Here is a 20,716-nt window from a genome sequence, read left to right as displayed (position 1 = left end):
ACACATGGCCTTCCTGCTGTGCTAATGAATGTTTTATCCAAAAGTAATTCTCAAGGCAATTTCTGTCATCCATATGAGTCTTTATTTAGGCAGATCTGGCAAACTTGACAGTGTTGCTGAAAGACAGGAGACAATGGTCACAGACCAAATGTAAGAAATTCCACTTAAACATAAGAAAAAGTTTTTCTACCGTGACTGCTGTCAACAGTCAACAACCTGTTGGAGCAGGTTGCTTGTAGAGGTTGCGGAATCTCCAGCTTTGGAGATGCTCAAAGCCTGGTCCTTAGCAACCTGCTCTAGTTGACCCTGCCCCTGAGAAGGGGGTTGGAGTGGGTGGTCTTCTGGAGTTTCTTCTTATCTCATCCTGTGATGCCATGAAACAATCAGATACAGCTATAAGTCAAAGTGAAGATAACCATCATTTGTGATTTCATTCCGTTGGGGTCTAATCCCAGCAGCCAGCTGTGTTGAGATAACTCTCTCCCCAAGTAGGGTAGAGGAGAGAATTGGAAAAGTGAAGTATGAAAACTGACAAGTTTAGATTAAGGCATTTGACTAGGTAAAACGAAGGCTGCATGGACAAGGAAAGCAAAACAAGGAGCTCCTTTGCTACATTTCCATCAGCTGTAAGATGTTTACCCACTTCTAGGCAGAGTTCACCACTCATAACAGTTAATGATAAATGTTATTACTCAGAATGTTGCTCCCTTCCTTCTTTTTTCCACTGGCTTTTCTTACTGAGCGTGGCACCGTTATAGTATGGGGCATCCCTTTGGCCAGTCTGCATCAGCTGTCCTGGTTCTGTCCTCACCCCTCTCCTTGTGCACCCCCAGCCTTGGTTCTCTATAAGCACTACTCTGCAACAGCTTAAAATATTAGTGTGTTATCATCACTGTTTTCATCAAAAATCCAAAGCACAGCATGGTGTAAGCCTCTGTGAAGGAAGGAAATTAACTCCATATCAACCAAAACAACGATGCTTTCTACAGTAACCCCTTGTCATTCCCTTCTGGTTATCATTTTATCTTTTTCCATCCAAAACCAGTAAGTTTCAGACTCTACTTAATTGGGTATTAAAGATACTTTCCCTGCACAGTTGCATATATATTTAATTTACCCGTTTGGCCTTTTGTAGGACTGAAAAAAGGTGTTTTCAAAACTAGTTACATAAAGAAGTTTTAATTAAGTGTTTTACTTGGAAGAAAATATGTTTTCCCAGATCTTTCCTATGGGCTTTAAGGTAGCATAAAAAGTTGTAGCTTTAAACTGTAATAGATCACAGGTTGTCTCTTTCATTCTGTGAGCAAACCCTGTAGTGCATTTTGGATCTGACTCAGTTGGAATGAATGATTTAGAGGATATTTGAATTTTCTGGTTTTGATTTTTAAAGCAAACCAAGGAAATCTAGCCATTTACGTAACTTTTCACTCAATTTTTAATAAACAGATGACAGATATTTGCAAAACTGTTAACTTACTAGGAAAGAAGCCTTGTTGAACACAGTGGGAGCAGTGGAAGTCTGAGTGCAAGCATGTTGAGATAGAATAAATGTGAAGCCTGTTCCCAAGTATTCTTTTCTGTATCTAATTGTGTATTCGATATATACTGCATAGGCTTCCATTCTCCTTAATCCTTGTTACAGGTTTGCTATTTGATTTAAGAAATTGTGCTCTCTATGGCAGCAAGGCTTTTGTTAGTGTGTTGGAATATTTTATGGTCATAGTAAAAGAGCTGTAAGTGCTCTATGCTAGTTCAGTTATCTTAACAAGTGTTTGTATGACTGTTTGTGCTGTGAGATCAGACCTGTTAGCTCCTGTGATTACTGAACTTACACAAAGTGTTTTCCACTTAAAAAGAAATTGGGGGTGTGTAAGTCTTTGTGATACCTAATGGTATCATCTCCGTATTGTTTTACATGCAACTTCTTTTTAAAAACAAAACAAAAAAACAACAGAAAATTGTTCGTACTACAACAGAGTAATTTGAACCACAGCATCAATACTTGAGACTTTGTTAATCCAAAATATTTAAATACCAAATTAAAGAGAGGCAGACTACCCTATAATGTAATGAAGAATGTCTGTTGAGTCTAAAGGTTACAATACAGGCATGCATCGACTGGGACCATGTATATTTTATTTTTCTTTGCTGAAAGGTAGTGAGACTTTGTACCATTCTGATCTCATTGTGAAAGAAATCATTGGAGTGCTGCAGGCCCCTCTCTGTGTACCTATATTGTGCACTGCTATTGCGTTGGTCTGTAGCTGAAACCGTGTTTAGCCATTCCTTCTTTTTTAGGAAGAGAACTTGGTGTTTTATGTAGGGAAAACTCTCCTTCTCATTTGTCCATTGTGTTCTGATATTTTCTGAGAGTTGCTGGTTGTGCAGTTTATCATGCATTTAATATAGTAGCGTACCAATACCTTTCCCACTGTGTCAGTTCACCAGCTATCCATGCAAGAAGAGAGTGGCATGTTCTTTGCTGTATCACTCTGCTTACTTAGGATCCTTATCTGATTCATCTTAATTTTAACGTTAACACTTTGCACTGCTTCATATAGGTAAAGTTTGTCGTGATTTGAAAAAACAGAAAAAAGGAATTGTTTAGGTCATGATTGTGGTGTTTTGATCATGATTGAGTGAAATAAGTTCAGAATATCTAGTGGTAAGACAGTTTCTCAAAAGATTAAATTCCGGCAGGGAGCATATTATAACTCACCTGTACTTTGTATCAGGTCCTGTTTTGTAAGTAAGTCTTTTTTTGTTTTTTTTTTTTTTTTTCACCTTCTGAAATTCACAGAGATATATTTACTACTACCATTGTTTAAAAAACTGCCTGAGACGACATTTCTAAACTAATCAAAAAGTCTCTGTTCTTATAATAAATGAATAAAATGAAAAAAAAAAATCGTAGTGACTGATAATGGGAACTTGTGCGTATGCGTGCATGTTACACAGAGTATAGTAAAAGGAAATTGACTTCGAAGTACTGATTATTTTACATAAATTTTCCATATACTTCTCACAATTTTCCATCTTCGTCCTTGTCTATTCCATAAAACATTTCAGAATTAAAGCAGCTGAATTAAAGATGGAGCACTGTTCCTTAGAATGTTCTTTCAGGTATTTATGAATATAAAGTACTGCATGTATTTGCTGCTATTAAATCTTTCAGATTTCCTGGAGGAAATTTGATTAAATTTAGGGTAAAAGACACATTTTACAATTAACATTGCTTTCCTCCATTTTTTTTTTTTAAGTGTGAGCTGTAGTTATTTTTTACAAGAAGGAGGCTTTTTTTAACACATTCTATTAAATTATAAATATTGATTATATTTAAATTTAGCTAGCTTCACTATTTAATCAAAATGGAGTTGGAAAGTTTTCTCTGTTGTATTAATTTTGTCTTTGGAAGAATGGATAACAGAATGTGTAAGTTAAATATACTGATATCTGTTGCTTAGAAAGTATTTCTTACAAAAAAAAAAAAACATTTGTTTAGCATGCCTTCCTCTTCCTTTAAAACTACTACTAAGATTCATCTTTAAGATTATTAATGCCAGTGATGTAAAAGAGTACCAGTATAATGGTGACTGTCTTGTATGTGGTCTTCTGTGAACAGTATTAAAGCAGCCTTGTCACCTTCTCCTTGTTCTCTCCTTTCATCCATTACATGTAGTTATGTTTTGAAAATTACAACTTAAGTTCCCTTTTTCATGTTTGTTTTTTTTTTTTTTCACTGTTCATGCATGAGTATTGAAAAGCAGTCCTTGACTCTGAAGAATTGCACTCTCATCCTTTGGGAAGATTCAAATGAACTCTCTGTGTATGGTGCCTGTGTTCACTTCTCTTGAAAAGACTGGGTTTCTTAACTTAGAAGTATGTTTCATCTGTTTAACCCTTGAAAGGCTGAGGAGAATAATGGAAGCAATAGAATTTCTCTTGTACTTTGTGTTCTTGTGTTCTTGTTCCTTAGGTTGAGGAAGACACTGTTCAGAATTGAAGTCATCTTAAAAAAAAAAAAAAAAAAAAAAAAAAAAAAAAAAAAAAAAAAGGCAGTTCCAAAACACAAAAACCCTCAAAACATTTTCTAAAAGATATTTTGAAAATTAAGTTCTTGTTAAATAATCATGTAAAACAAAATTCTGTCTCTTCTGTCTCCGTATCAAGGAGACTTTTCCTTTCTTCTGTCTTTTGTTGAAAATACAGCTTGTGCTTTTCATGTAAATGAACTTGTCTATTGTTTTGTTTTGTTTTTTTAATTTTTTTTTATACAGAATGTAGCAGTGCTTCATAGCTTCTATGGTTTGTATTTCAGGAAGAACAGAACCGAGGCAAGCCCAACTGGGAACACCTGAATGAAGATTTGCATGTACTAATCACTGTGGAGGATGCTCAAAACAGAGCAGAAATAAAACTGAAGAGGGCTGTTGAAGAAGTGAAAAAGTTACTGATACCTGCAGTAAGTATTTGTGTATGCAAGTCTTGGATTTACATTTCCAGGAGTTATTTCTGAAAAATAATTATTGTTTAGCAGTAACAGAAAACCTACCGAGCAATACCCTAAAGTAAAATTTAGGTATTATTTTCTAATACTGTAATGATCTTTAAAAGTCTCACCCCGATCAAATTATTGCACGGGTAAGAATGATTCTTTTAAAAGATGTTAATTTTTCTAGCTGTTCAAGATACACATATAGAAAATTCTTGTAACCTTTGTAAAACCACACTGAGCTGCTGCAAACATTAGATTTCTTATCTTCTTTCAATATAAGGATGTTTTGCTTTAAGGCTTTGAAAGTAAGATGTGCTTTTGTTTGTTTGAGATGATTCTGATACTTCAAGAAAAGAAGGCATGCCTTCTCAGATCATTGTATTAAACACCTTCCAAAAAGAATAAAACCCCTCCAGAATACAGTATTACAACGTTGCCATAACTGATAGTAAGGAAAAATAAATATTCTAGAGCTAGAAAATGGTCTGTCTTCTTTATTCCCTGAAAATATTAACTGCCTTCTGCCTAGCTAGATGACTTTAACTTTTGAAAGTTGATAAAGTTGAAAACCTTAAAAGGCTTTAACTTTTTCAGGGAACAGAATTATCATTCTCAGGCCTGCTCTGTATTCTCACTCAAGACAAGATGACTCAGCATGGCAGTATAGTGCATTCCATGCAAGTTTATTTCATCTTGTACTGATTTTTACCACCACTTTAGCGTCATTTTATCATGATAAAAATAAATGGAATCTTTTTAATTGGAGGAAATTTTTGCCTCATGAGGAAAAAATGAGTTCATTGTGTGAAGGAGAGTGATACTTGGTATTAAAATGACCAAACAATTTTGGGTGCTTGGTGAATGTTAGTAGAGGCTGGCTGTGAGGAAGCTTGTGGTAAGCAGAAGCCATATAAAAAAAAATAAATCAGAACACATGTTTAGAAGTTACCAAAGGTCAGGGAAGAACCTTAATTTTTCAATTAACAAAATATAGATCTTCAGAATCTATCTATCCATTTATTGAAGAGATATACAGCATTAGGATTGATGTGGTATATACTTGCTTTTTGCTACAGCCTAGTGTGCCTGTTCAGTTGGTATTGTAATCAGCTGCACAATCAATGGGTTCAGGCAATTTGAGGGTTGAAAAGTTCTGTTTTAGGATGGAAAGATGTGAATTGAAAACTTACATGAAAGAAACCAGAAGCCTTTTAAGTAATCACACCAAACAGAAGAAGGAAGAAATCCTAGCTAACTCTATGGTGGGCAAATTCTGGCTATTGGAAGGTTCCAAACATTCTTCAAGAGATATGAATAGAAAACTGGAAATTTATAGAATATCTGCAACTGTATTGTTTTCCAAAAAATGTCAGAGGATTAAAATTGATTCCAGGAAAAAAAAAAAAAAGATTTTTTTCATCCAACCGGGTTGAAATTTGAGATTATGTGGGAGATAAACTAAATCTCATTCTTACTGTGAATTGACAGTGTTTTCATTTTCTAAGATACATTTTAGAAAAGCATGTTTGTGGTAGATATGATTTCTTCAAACAATCTGTTATGGTCAATATATGAAAAAAAACTAGTTCCATTTTGTAGTGACAGTACAGATATAGGCATATTAAAACAGATTATCATTTGAAAGTACTTGGGGGAAAAAAGGCTTCTTCAGTAGTAAAAAGTATTACTTCTCATATTTAAAAATCTGAATTGCTACTGATGTTTTTCCTTGTGGATGTGATTTTATTATTTCTCCTTTTCACAATTTATCTTAAGAAATAAAAAGGATAGCTTCAGATAAATTGGCTGAAGAAGCCATTTTTCTCCATTACGAGAAAGGAGGAGAAAGGCCAACATTTTTATTTTTTCCAATAAATTTACATTTCTTTGGAATGAAAATTGATACTTATTTGCTGTACTTCAAGTTCTGTAAAAACTAATTCTTTTCCTTTTTCCATACTTCAGTGAGATATTGGTCATTATCTGTACCTGCAAGATCTTACAGTGTTGCTTCTTTCATGTTTTTCTCCAAAGAAAAACAGGAAGAATAAAGCAGTGTGCAGTCTTTGGGGAACACATTGACCTGTTTTGTCCTTATGTCCCTTTCTAAAGTGGATCCTACAGGTTATCGATTTTTCCTCTCCTCATTTTTAGAACTTTGAGTGTTTATTTGTTATTTGCAAGAGTTCAGTAAAGATGGGTAGTTCTTTCAAACGATAGACAAAAGATAGTCTGGGTTGTATAATTGTAGAAAGTACAAAAAAAGTGCAGAGTTGTGTCTTACATAAGGGGGACAGATGTCATACTTCATCTGTGTATCTCAGGTGATTATATCGTACTATTAAAAATGTGAAACGATTATTTTGGGTGCTGGGCAGTACAGCTAAGATCCTCTCCTTCAGAATTATTTTGTGTTCTGCGGTGCATTGAATAAACTATACAGCTAGGCGAAAACATAAAGTGATAGGTGAACAATTGGCTGATGGTTCAGGCTCAAAGATTTTCAGTAAATGAGGTTATGTCAAGCTGGTGGCCGGTCACTAGTGGGGCTCCACAGGACTCGGCAGTGTGTCTCGGCAGCCCAAAGGGCCAACTGTACCCTGGGGTACGTCAGGCCCAGCACTGCCAGCCAGGAGAGGGAAGAGATTTATCCCACTGTGTTCTGTGCTGTGCAACCTCACCTCCAGCACTGTGTGTAGGCGCCACAACATAAGGATGTAAAACTGTGCATCCAAATTAATGTGTGCCAAAGGAAGTGGTTGTTCCGCTTCGCTCCGTGCTGGTGCAGCCTCACCTTGAGTACTGTGTGAAGTTTTGGGCACCACAATATAAGAAAGCTATGCAACTGTTAGTGTCCGGAGTAGTGCTGCAAAGGTGACGAAGGGTCCAGAGGGCAACTATGAGGAGAAAATCTTGGTGTTGTCAGCCTGAAGGAGGAGTCTGAGTGGCTTCTACTGCACTACTCTAATTTGGTCTGGGATCAGTGTATAAGGGCAGCTGTAGTTCTACTTAGTTGCTGTCTCTCATCTTGTATGAAGACAACTGCAAAACAGTGAGTGCCCCCTCTCAGACTGGATACTTTACTTTCCACTATAGTAACAGTATTTCAAATTTGTAATGGATAGGAAAGACCGTTTAATAGAAGGTTGTATTGTTTTTTCAGTACATTTGGCTGTTGCTTGTAATAGAGATTTTTAGACTTATCAATCTTGAACATCATTAAATTTAGCTGCACAGTATGGGGAAAAGTATCTTTGTTATTAAATTTGGTAATTCATCCTGAGTAATACTAGATGCTTACCTTGTAGCTGATAAATTTAAAAATGGAGTAAGGAAACAATGCAAAATAAAGCAGTAACCAGAACACGCTTTCTACACAAAGAATATTTGCAGAATAAGTTCAGAAAGAGATACAAATGAATTAATAATAGAAAAGCAGAAATTGGAAATTAATTTTAAGTTTCTGGGTCATGTTTCAGAAAAAATCTTGTGGAGCTGCAAAGCCTCAAATGCTAAAGCAGAAGTACCAAGCTGAAGTAAAGATTGATGGATTAATTGCTGTTACTGTCCTTTAACAGTACCATAGTTGCTTATTTTCAGTAAGCTGTTTTGTAGGTTAAATAAATAGGCATTAGTGGAAATGGAAAATAATGTAGTTAAAAGCATGCACTCTCTTTAAAATATTTTCATAAAGAACAGAAGATAGCTATGCTTAACAAATAGTAGGGTAGTATAAGAAAAAAAAATCAGAATGAGAACAGCTGTGGAAGTACCTGAAAATTGCCCAAGAGGCTGAAGCAGTTGCTGAAAATGATTGATTGAATCTTGTTGAGTCAACGTTTTACTATTGGGTGAATTTATTTTGGCCTAGGGGGCTGATAAGGTTAAGTGCAAAGTACTACAAGAAATGTGAAAATAGAAGCAGGGAACAGAGTACTTAGAAGGTGTGTTAACCGGGACAGTACAGTAAGAAATGCTGGCTGTTTTCAGGGAAAAACAACAACAATAACAACAACGACAACAAAACCTCTGCTGTAGTAAAAATGGCCTCACTAAGTTCCAACCTAATTCTAGATCATGGCGAACAAGAGAAGCTCATGCTGATGATACTGCTTTCAGTATGCAAAAAAATGTTCAGAGTAAATGAAATACTGGGAAGAAATCTGGAGGAATAGTATTTGATTTTCATCTTGAAGATAGTTAGCCATCTTGTTTCTTTGATGAAAAATAACTGAATAAAAAATGAAATAACAAATAAATCACTGTAAGCATCGTGGACTTTGAGAACTTGCTACTCTTCATTATGTTCAGTGTCTTGAAGCATATTATGCCAACAAAAGCATCAGCAAAGTAGAGCTTTCTATGAAGATATAATACAGACATTACTAAAATAAACATTAGTGACGCAGTAGTTAAACAAAAATATCTGTGTTAAATGGGATGCAGTCTCTTCTTCGATGTCTGTTGCTTTACCTTGTGAAGAAATGTTAGAGAAAGACAGTACAAGCCTGTCATGGTGATACGGAATGGCTTCTTTTGCTAAAAAAAGTAACTTTTCTCCATGGTAGCTTGGCTCTAACATAAAAGGATTTCACGTATAGACTGACTTCTTCCAAATGCTGGCTATACTCCTTATCAAAGCAGCAGCAGAAAGTGACATTACAGTATTTCATCTGGTTTAATGTGTTACATGCTGCATGGGTTTTCTACAAATTGGAATGTCCTTTGTAGTCATGTTTAGTATATAAATATTGACTGTCCTCCTTGTTTACTTTTTATTACTAGAAATGTTACATTAATGTTTCTGTTTTTAGTCACAAACAGGCCTATATGTCAAATAACAGGAGAGAATATAATAAAGGGGCAACAGTACTGGCAGAATATGTTGCTGTTTTCAGTTGGGTTAGTTAAAAGCATTAAAGCATTTCTTTCCCAGACTGCCTTCAGCAAATGTGATCAAGTGGGACCTTCTATTAAACAAAGAAGAAAAAAAGCAATTTCTAATACTTTCATTATAAGTGTAGTTGCAAATTTTGGTGAATTATTTTCAGTTTTCAGTTTTATTTTTAGCCTGGCATTTATGTGTGCTGGATTCCATACCCAAGAACTAATTTGAAAGCAAAAACTCAATGTAGTAGAAAGAGTTTTATTCCTGCCTTAGCTTTAGTAAGGGAAAAAAAAAAAAAAAGAAAAAAAAGAAAAAAAATAGGGGGGAGATATCATAATAATGCTGTGCATTACTTCCCCTGCGGTAGCTACAACTAGTGAAACCTAAAGTTTGAATGATATTGGGAAGAGATTTCATTTGTCTTAGTCATCTAAAAAAAATCCAAAACAATAAATTCTGCATGCAAGTTTGTGTTCCCTGAATATTTCTTTCTATTTAATTCCTGCATGCTATGCTGGTTTTATATTTTTGCTTTCACAAGAGAGAATATAGCAATGCCTTCTGTAGTCTGTCTGTGGAAATGTTGGTCGTGCTGTGCATTTTACTGTTTCCTGCTTGTTCAATTGAAGTTACAAAGTGAGTAACTGATAAAAGTAGCAGAAAAAGGACACTACTGATTTCAAAAACAATTGGGAAATTCCTTCACTATGTCTGTTTTGTTGATTCAGGTACAAGCCTTAAGCAATGCATGCCATGTATGTCTTCCAGAGAGCAACTCAGTAGGTAACATAATGAAGCAGATGAGCTTTTGGGATTGGCCAGCTAAATAAGAAGTGGTAGACTTTTTGATGTGAAGGAGAAGTGATAGAGTATTATTTTTAGTAGTATGAGGTAGACGTCGTTTTTCCATGACATTTTGAACCAAGGACTTCTGCAGTCCTGCCATTCCTCAATGATTTGCTGTTCTTGTTTCCTGTTTTACATCAGAAGGTACTGGCCTTCGTCTGATCGTTTAGTGTGTCCACTTGCTGAACTGCTTAACCTTGGATTAACTGACTTGCTGTGGGATCAGTTCTGTTTTAGCGCTGACAGAGGTGATGGAATGGGAACACAGCCACGATGTTGCAGTTTAACCCTGGCAGGCAGCTTAGCACCACACAGCCACTCACTCACTCACCCCAAGTGAGACTGGGGAGAGAACTGGAAAAGTAAATGTGTGAAAGTCATATGTGGAGATAAAGACAGCTGACTAGATAAAGCAAATTGGAACAAGGAATTTCTTAGCTTCTCCTCATCATCATGCAGTTGTTAAGCCGCTTTCAGCTTACGCACCTAATGGTTTCTTGGGAAAACAAATGCCATCACTCTGCATGTTCCCCCCTTCCTCATGGGGTCAGCTGAGCATGACCCCGTATCTTATGGGACATCCCTCCCTTTGGCCTGTCTGGATCAGCTGTCCTGGTTCTGTCCTTACCTAGCTGTTTGTGCAACCTCAGCCTCCTCCCTGTTGGGACAGCATGAAAAGATGAAGAGTCCTTAACTCTCTATAAGCACTGCTCTGCTACAGCTTAAAATATTGTTGTGTTATCACCACTGTTTTCATCAAAAATCCAAAGCATAGTGTCACGTAAGCAGCAATGAAGAAAATTAATTCTGTGCAAACCAGAACAGTGGCACAGGGAAAACTGGGATTGCAGCAAGCCAACCATGAGTATACCTAGACTTGCATAAAGTTGTGTGTTTGTTCACCTGCAGATGAGAAAATAATCAGAAATGTGGTATAATACAGTATGATAATGGGAAAAAAAAAAAAAAAAAAAAAAAAAAAAAAAAAGGAAAGCCTACTGGTGTCCAATACTGGTAATTTCATTAATTTACCAACAATATCAACACAGATTTAATTATGTTGAGCAGTCTGTAAGTAAATTCTGACATGCACTTTAGCAATCTTACTGCTCTGAAAGTTTTTAAATTTCAGTCTTAAAAATGAGAAAGAGGAACTCCTAAGATAGTTAATTTATGAAGTGCTCTTGTATTCTATTTGACTTGTCACTGCACAGTTAAATGCTTGAGCTTTGCCTAGTGTTGACTATTAAAGAAAAATTGTTTCAGGCCAGCTGCAAGTGTGAAAACAGTTCTCTCTATCATTGTATACAGTGGTGGAAACTCTGTAGACCAGTATCTTGTTACCATCCAAAAGGTGTCTGTCAATGGTAGTGATTTTTTCAGGCTATATTTACTGCAATAAAACTAGGTCATTTGTAGCTTAATTGTATTATAACTTGTGTAATCTGTTAAACTCCTCAACTCTTTTGAAGCGAACTTCATAGTACTAAGAGGAAGGCTAATACTATTTAATAGGATAATTTTGAAATTGTATGGATGGAAATAAAAAAGATGGAAAAATAACAAAAGGGTAAATGTAAATTTATGATGATCTGTGCAGATACATTTCAGGGTTTATGTTTACAGATTCTGATGTGTAGTCATGATTAGATACATCTACTTAAATAGAACCAGTTGAATTAGATTATAACTTGAGTAGCTGTATGTATTGATTCTTGTCTTTCCTAGGCTTTTCGTACACTAATTGGAGAAGAAAGCTTCTCCATCAGTTATTTCTAACTATCTTAATCGAGCTGTTAATCTGAAACTTCTTCCAGACTTTTTCCATGATTTATAGAACCTAGGAAAATCAGTTGTGTGCACCTACGCTTAGTATTGAATACCATAACTTTTTCAAAGTATCAATTGGAGATGTATGCTATCTTCTTCTGTTTTTTCTTTAATTTTTATTTATTTATTATTAAAGTATCACAGTATGTAACTTGAAAAACAAATGACTGCTATTTCAAGAAAAGATCTTGGGAAATTAATGAAATTGCCTCCCAAAGAGAAACAAAACTTTTTTTTTTTGCCTAAAAGTCAGTAGACACATGCAATTCCAGTGCAAATTTATGCATTGATTGGGGATACTAATTAGATTTTATATGATTTCTCTGTATTCCAGAAACTGTACTTAATCTCTTCGGTTTTGCTAGATGTCATTGTGATGGAGTTGATCTATGATGGTAATTCATTTTGTTGTTCTTTTTTCATCCTTTGTCCCATTTTTTCCCCTTATTTTCTTTATTCTTGAGTGCTCTTTCTGTGCATCTTGTATACTGCTTTCCTTCCATTTCTTTTTTCTTTTTCTTTTGATGGTCTTGGAACAGAATTTGTATGCTTGAATCTTCATATAAAACCTTCTTTAAGCTCAGGGGATCTGGAGGTGCTGTTTGACAGCAGGCTGAACATGAGTCAGCAGTACCCTGGCAGCCAAGAGGGTGAGCTGCATTTTATGACTGATTAAACACAGCATACCCAGCCGGTCAAAAGTGGTGATTCTCCCGCTATATTTAGTGCTGGTGCATCCTCACCTTGAATATCAGTGCAGTTCTGGTCTCCACAATATAGAAAAGATGTTAAGGTCTTTGAAAGCATCTAAAGGAGGCACCAAAGTTGATTACAGGGCTGGTAAGCATGTCCTGTGAGGAGAGGCTGAGAGCACTGGGATTGTCTGGAGAAGAAGAGGTAGAGAAGTGACCTCATTGCTCTCTGCAGCTCCATGAGGGGAAGCCCTGAAGTAGATGCTGGACTCTAATCCTGGAAACTATTGACAGGATGCAGGGGAATATCATAGAGCTTTGATAGAGAAGGTTTATACTGGTTGTTAGGAAGAATTCCTCTACCATGAGGGTGGTCAAATAATGGAACAGGCTTCCTTCCTAGAGAGATGGTTGATGCTTGATGCCCATCGGTGTTCAGGAGGCATTTGGACAATGCCATTAATAATAGGCTTTAAATTTTCATTAGTTCTGAAGTGGTTGGGTGTAGGGTCCCTGAGAACTGAAATATTCTCTATATAAAATCTGCTGAAGTATTTCTTCCCTTATGTGGGGAGTATATTATAAAGCTGTGATTCTATCTGTCTGTGTCATTAAAGGTGGTAAGAAAACAAACTAAAGGGAATCAACTCTTTGAAAGGGTTGATAACTGCAGGACGAGGGGAAATGGTTTTAAGTTGAGGGAGGGGAGATTTACGTTGGATGTCAGGGGGAAATTCTTTACAGAGAGAGTGGTGAGGTGCTGAAACAGGCTGCCCAGAGAGGTTGTAGATGCCCCATCCCTGGAGGTGTTCAAGGCCAGATTGGATGGGGCCCTAACAGCCTGGTCTAGTATTAAATGGGGAGGTTGGTGGCCCTGCCTGCATGTGGCAGGGGGGTTGGAACTTCATGATCCTTGAGGTCCCTTCCAACCCTGGCCATTCTGTGATGTTGTGTAAAGATGCATTGCTTTTCTTACCTTTCATTTCTAGTGACCGTTAGTCTTTTAGATTCCTATTTTACTTCACATTTTTGAATTTGAAATTTTTTCAAAATAACTATACTTTTTCTTGTCAGAGAATTTTCTGAGTTTTATACATAAATGCATATGTATATATTAACTTTGCATATACATGTTTTAACATGTTCTGATCTTGAGTATCGAAAGTTGTGTTTTTTATTCAGCTGGTTTTCTTTTTTGAAATCACAGCCTTGCGTTTACCCTAAGTGAAAGAAATGCTACTTATAGGATTGTGGTTCTTGGAGAGACATAGTGTAGAGATCTGCTGTCCTGCATTTCTGTCACATTTTTGATTAAATAAAGCTGGAATATTAAGAAGGTCAGATTGCTTTATGTATAAGTGTTGTTAGCAGTGCTTTCTGGAACGATCTTGGAATTGCAAAGATTTTTATTTGCAGTAAAAGTAAAGTAACCAGTAAGTGCTTCCCCTTTCAAGCTATTTAAAGTATGCTGTATTGCCAGTGTTAGTTTTGAAATCTAGATTCTGATTATACAAAAATAAAGCTTGTTATACAAACATCTGTAGTTTAATGCTGACTGATGATTTATACTCATCAAGCTTCTCTTCATTATGCTATTTTGATGTCAGATTGCAGAAAATTCTAATGGTTGGGAAAGTGATCAGGATTTTCCAACTACTATTCAGTAGAAAATGTGTTCTTTTAAACAGTACAGAAAATACTCGAGCATGCAGTATAGAACTAATGAGATTTTCTTTAATATTTTGCTTATAGGCTGATTTTAATGTAAGAATGTTCTGGACTCTCTTATCAGAAGAAACGTAGGTGAGCATGATGTAGGAGATTGGAGCTAACTATTTAAAATAGCTTAAGTCAATTGGACTGGGCCATTAATAACATACTATTAAGTTAAACTTAGGACTGGCAAACTGTCCTGGAAAGTGAAAGATGAAATGTTACTGGAAAGTGGTGTTGCTTGGATTGCAGCAATTAGTGAGAAGCTTTTAAGTCTTTGTCGAGTTCATTTTTCTTGTGTATTGCTGAAATTACATGTTTTCTACTATTTTTTTCTCACATATCTTAGTAAGTATTTTCAAAACTTTCTTTGTTTTCAAACATACTGTATTAGTAAGGCTAACAAAATATATTTTTTCTTGCTTTAAAAATGAAATTTCCATATGCAGAATTCAGAAACTATTGTTGGAGTTCATGGTGGTTTTGCCACTTCTTTCTCAGGGCAGATTTATACCACTGAACATCCAAGGAATCTTGCAGTAATACTAGCAGCTGTTTTGATTCTGAGATCCAGATCTCTTGGTATCAATACGCTTGCATGATATCAGATGCCAGGTTTTAAATGATTCATGAAGGAAAGTCAACTTTCCATGTTTTCGTGTTTGCTACAAATCCTGGACAGTGATTGCAAAGGGATGCAGTTTTGTCTTTCTTCTTTGTACAAAGGATATTTTTTGCCTCTGGAAGGTGAAACTTGCTCAAGATCAAATGCCCATAGACAGCAAGTGTAGGCTGTAGTTTCTGATCCTGGAGGTGGGGACTGTCGTAAGTATCAACATACCATGTGCTATGATGTGCAGCAGTGATGGTTTCACATCAGCAGAATATCCTTCTAAATATGCAAACAAGTCAGTATGCTCCAGTTGTTACGACTGTCCTGTTAATTTCTAAACAGACTTTTGGAAGATAAAAAGTAGTTGCACTTATTCTTCTTTATCACTAATCAGATGAATGTCCAATCCCTTTTTTACATTTCCTTTTTAATTTCTTTAAAATATTGAACCTCTTCTCAAGAATAACTTCCATTTAAGATAAAAATGGCATTTCTTGTCTCAATATAGCTCAGCTGTTTTTGTTTCGGAAGCTTGCTGGCATTCACAGAAATTTGTTTTGTTGTTTGTTTGTTTTCAGAAATAGGAAATATAATATTATTGATTTGTTACATTGTTTTGACTTTCTGATTCTAGAAAACTATTTCATTGTAAGATCTGTGAAGATTTCCTAGACTGCTTTCGAAAAAACATATGTGGCTCTAATTGTGTTCTGGAATAATGTTGGGAACAGGAGTACATCATCTTTATGCTACCTAGCTTCAGTTTCTGGAGGTTACATGGGAGAGTTTTCTTCTATGGATAATTTTGTAAAGACATCAACTTGCAAAAGGCTTAAGTATGGGGGACAGAAAACACACACACACAGAAAAAAAAAATCCTCCCAGAATAGTTTAAATTTAGTGTTAACTGATTCAGATTTTTGAGCATTATTGCTACAGAATGTTTTTGCCATGATGGCTCCATGGAGAATTTTTCCCAGAAATGATTTCTTGACCGTTACCTTACCATGAGATATGTAAAACTTCAGTTGTGTTCCCCCAAATTGAATTAGAAAGCATTGCATGTAGTTGATTTCATCATCCATAAAATATTTATCAACACCATGCCATTCTTTTCACATGGCTCTGATTTAGTATCTATACTTTCTTAAGCTTCTCACAGACATATTCCAGTTGTAATATATTTTATAACATATTTGACTGTAATATAGCTCAAGATATGTTGGATATATTACACTATATGTATTATGATTAATGTTGAAATTACACATTCACAGCTAAACTGAATACTTTTATATGACAGGATGTAAAGTTCTCTTTAGCTCGTCATTCCAAAATTGCAATGCTTGTTTAAAAAAGAAAATAAATGTGTACGTACACACTGAGAACTTAGAAGGTAATCTAGCAGTTATAGTATGAAAATATTTCATTTCACTGCAGCAATACTTTCTGATGGGAAAATGTCAAAACAATTTGAATTGTAGAAAAAAGTGGTCTTTGCCTATAGTGATAAATGGAGATCTCTTGAGCGGAAGCTGACAAAGCAATCTTTTCAGCTGCAGTATTTGAAGGAAACGCAATGCTAAGTATAAGAATTAAGCTTTGTCTTCACAACGTTCACTACATGGATTTTTTATGCATATTAAAGTTCTGAAGCCCTATTAAAGAGTGTTGCAAGACAGTCAATCTTGAAAACAAATGCTAGTATCTTGCATGACAGTTTGGCCACCTCGATCAGAAGCCCATGGCAGCCCATGAAGTTGAAGTGGTACTTCATTCCTAACAGCTGTGAATAGATGTGAATAGATTCCTTTTGTATATGCATAATTTTTAATTGAATTTCTAAAAAGGATTATAGTGACTGCCCTTCGAAACAAAAGCTATTCAGGTCAGGATCATCTGTGGAAAACATAAACATACCAAAGGTGGTATTTTGCACCTTTTTTCTTTCTTTTTTTTTTTTTTTCTTTGATCTGATTTTTTCACAAATATCAAATGCTTAGCTTAACAAACATATAAGTCAGGTCAATGTTACACTAGTGCATCTTTTCATCTTACTAGCTGTTACAATGTTCTTTGATTTGTAATTTGGAGCTTTTAATAGTCTATGTAAAGATTCATGGGTTGGTGCCCATTGTAATGCATTGCATTTGTGCCCTCCTCCTAGTTTCCTTTTGAAAGTTGCTAGGAACTTGTTCAGGGAGAATGTTCATCTTGTTTGATTTGTTTCATGGAGATATTCCAATGGGCTTACTTTTCCATTTGTGGTACTCATGCCTTCCCATTCTTGTTCCTTTTCAAAACAACAAAAAAAAAGATTTCTACTTCTTCACAGTGCTAAGCAAAAAAAACTTTATGGGATGGCACTGTCCTTGTCCTTTTTAGAAGACAGAATTAGAGCTTAAGCTTTTCTAGTACTGGCTCAGAGACAGTAAATGTTTATTCTGTTCAGAATTGAATTGCTGTTTGCATTCAATGGAAGTGGGAACAGCTAGAGAGAAGAGTGAGGGATCAGTCATCAGTTTCCTTCTCACTTTCCTGATTAAAAGTGACAAAGGGAGGGAGAAAAGAAGTTCTCAATACTTTGAAAGGACATGGGTGGCTTTATAAAAACTGAGATGTTGTGGTGACAGTGAGAGTGGACACTTATACATCCGTATAACACACAACACATAGCACCATTTTATGTAACCTTATTGTTATATCCAGTGTGTGGGAGCAAGTCACAGAAGATAAATTTGTTTTGTTTGTGAGGTGATCAAATACCTTCAGTAGACCAACTGCTGCAGTTGGTGGCTGAATTGCCATCTTTGCCGTTCTGCTCTTTGTTTTTATTTCCTTCCTAATGTTTTGTTCTGCCAAACTTCCTTGCGTAGAGATGCTTTGTCTTTGCAGTGGTGGAGCCCCTCCAGTAAAAAGTTGTAACAGGAATGTACATCCGTTCGTGTACACAGAGGTGTTGCTCCTGTTCTCTGCTCTGCACAGCCATTTTAATCTGAATGGGAAATCTGTCTGGGGACCAGAGTACAGTAATTAGCAGTCTCTTCAGAGTGTCAGAGCAGAATTACCATTGTAATGGTTTAGCTGGAGGATAAAAGGATTGAATTCGGGTCTGCCTTCCTGCCAAACTAAATGAGTTGCCATGGGAATTTTCAAATATAAGAGGCGTTTACTTAAAGCAATTTGGCGAGTTTGAATAAACTCATAAATTACGGGTTTTAGGGGAGAGATCCTTGCTTTCTCTGGCATAGGCTGAACAGCAAAGAAGACTGTTAGAAAGCTGTTTACATTCTTAATGAGTTGATCCATGCTCCTGTGCAGGCTATCGGCTTATTAAGGCTAAACTATTTCTGCTAAATGCAGTACAGTAAGCACATTTTCAGAGACTTGAGTTTGCAACGAATCTCTGGAGTAAAAAAATAAAATCTGATTGCTCTAAATATAAATTGAATTTCCTTTGCTAGATTAGATCTATTTTCAAATAATGCTATTAAAAATGGTTCTCTATATTGTTTCAATAAACATTAACCTGCTATTGATTTCAACTTTCCTCTGCATGTAATATTTATTGCAACACTTGTCAAGTCTGCTTCTGGTAGGGGAGGAGGGCAGTGAAGGTTTCCTTTGAAAACAAATAAGGTGCTGTGGGCCTTCAGACTGTTTTTTTTTCAGGTCACATGTAAATATTTTCCCAGCTCAGGCTTGCATTCTCTCTGAAGGGAGTTGGGCTTTGACCTGCTGACTTCCTTGTCAGCACCAATGCTATTGAAATGTGAGAAGATGGACTTTCTGCTTTCACAAATGCCTCAACGGATGAGCATCACTTATGCTTGCTTAACCTTCAGTTGTGCTCAAGAAGTCAGCTGTGCTAGTAAGAACTGATGGCCAGTGTTGTGCACTATTTGTTTGGAAGCATGTGTTAATGTTCTTCTGACCACTGTGAAATTTGCTCACCCACTCACAGTAGGAAATGGGGAAGCTGATATGCACTTGAATTCTTGGATATTCGATTTTAAAATTGATATGGTAGGAGTTGTTATACTTGGTGTAGCATTTTTCTCAAAAATAACTTACATTAGGTTTATAGAATAAACTTAAATGCTTAAATGTTTCCCTGTGATCTTCCCTATGTAAGTATGTATCTCAAATCTTAGCTCATTGATATTAAGATATTGTGGATGAACTAATTAAGACGAGAGCAGTAACTGTTGTTATGTCCATAACTTAGGCTTTTGTTTTTACTACTTCAGCAGTAGAAGTGTAACACCTTCATAAGAATCTTACATCACTAGTAGGAATCCTGTAAATAGTAAATTTGTGCTGGTGATTCAATAGCTGAACAGCTGTTCTGTTCTAACAAATTCTTAAACTGTTACTAATGATGCAGCTGAAATTCTGTTTGGTGGCCTCGGGGTAATGTTTCTATGAAACTTTAGAACTATCTCCAAAGAAATTAGATGAAGACAAGAGTAGCATTTGCTAGTACTGATACTCTGAACTTTAGCAGTTCAAGTTACATTTAAAAGTATTGTTTTCCCATATTAAATGTGTTGTAGGCTCTGTGTATTCAAAAATTATCCCCTCACTTTCTTAGATGATCTGCAGCAAATTCTAATGGTATTATCTAAGTGTTTGCAAAGTGTCTTTTGAGAATGAAACTATGAATACTGTTTGCATTTTTAAAAAGTTAGTGCAGGAAATGTGGTGCTACTGAGAACAGTGCAGACTACTGGGTTGAACTTAGCATAATTTAGATACATAGCACAAATACCTTACAGCAGCTCTGCAAAACTCATTGGTGTTTGTCTGTAGTCTTCAAATTTCATAGAGTGATTTTTTTTCTTGTTTTTCTGAATTTTGATTCCAAAGGCTCGCTGGTCTTTCTCGGGCCCTATCTTAGTTCAAGTCTTGTGCCTTCTTCCTTTTCATCCTCTGCTTGACTTTTACAGCTAAGATGGACCTAAGTGACAGTGAGAGCACAGGAGCAGTTTAAACCAGTGGTTTTGTTTGTTTCTTTTGCCAATTCAGGTATCGAGATAAAGATATCTGATAGTTATTTATAACTGAAACCTGGGCTTCATTGTGTTACCTTAGTTTTGCTAAGATCTTGTATAATCTTAGCTCTTCCATGAGTAGAAACTGAGAACATAGAATTGCTACGTAATGATTTGTGGTGTTTTGGGTTTTTGTTGTCTTTTTGTTTCTTTGTTTTAAGAAGGTTTTTCATAACCTGAAAAGTACTCATCATTTGCATCGGTAACATATCTTCCTTCATTCTAGAGAGGGATATGGAATTGTGAGGATAGAAGGATATGCATCTACTCATCCTGTTAGAAATCAGATTTTATTTTTTTTTTTTAAGCATATTCTGTATTTTATCTTGAGCAGTGCAGAGAGAAACCTTTTGGCATTATTATCCAATTGTATGATATATATAAAAGACTCTGTATAAGACAACTTGCCTATTATGCTGTCTCAGGCATAACTGAGTTGGACTTACTGAGGAATGAATTTGTGATGCCAACTGTTAGTTAGAAGCAAAATCTTTCTGCTTCGCTGCTGAGCACAATTGCAGACTTCAACTACTTACTTTGTGGATGAGCGTAACAAAATAGCACTTGTCAGGCTTCTCTGTAACC

At 35.9% G+C, this 20,716-nt stretch overlaps 1 protein-coding gene across 1 annotated transcript in view; it reads left to right on the top strand.

Moving 5' to 3' along the window:
- QKI (QKI, KH domain containing RNA binding) overlaps window positions 1–20,716 on the top strand; it is a gene marked incomplete at both ends in the record, with an annotated part of 129,365 nt that overhangs the window by 89,643 nt on the left and 19,006 nt on the right. Inside the window, one exon of the mRNA XM_079532620.1 lies at window positions 4,319–4,462. Coding sequence (XP_079388746.1) covers window positions 4,319–4,462 — 144 coding nt within the window. The remainder of the gene's footprint in view (window positions 1–4,318; window positions 4,463–20,716) is intronic.

Source organism: Tetrao urogallus (assembly GCF_951394365.1).
Source record: "Tetrao urogallus genome assembly, chromosome: 2".
NCBI lineage: Eukaryota > Metazoa > Chordata > Aves > Galliformes > Phasianidae > Tetrao > Tetrao urogallus.
This window is presented reverse-complemented; position numbering and strand designations above follow the sequence as displayed.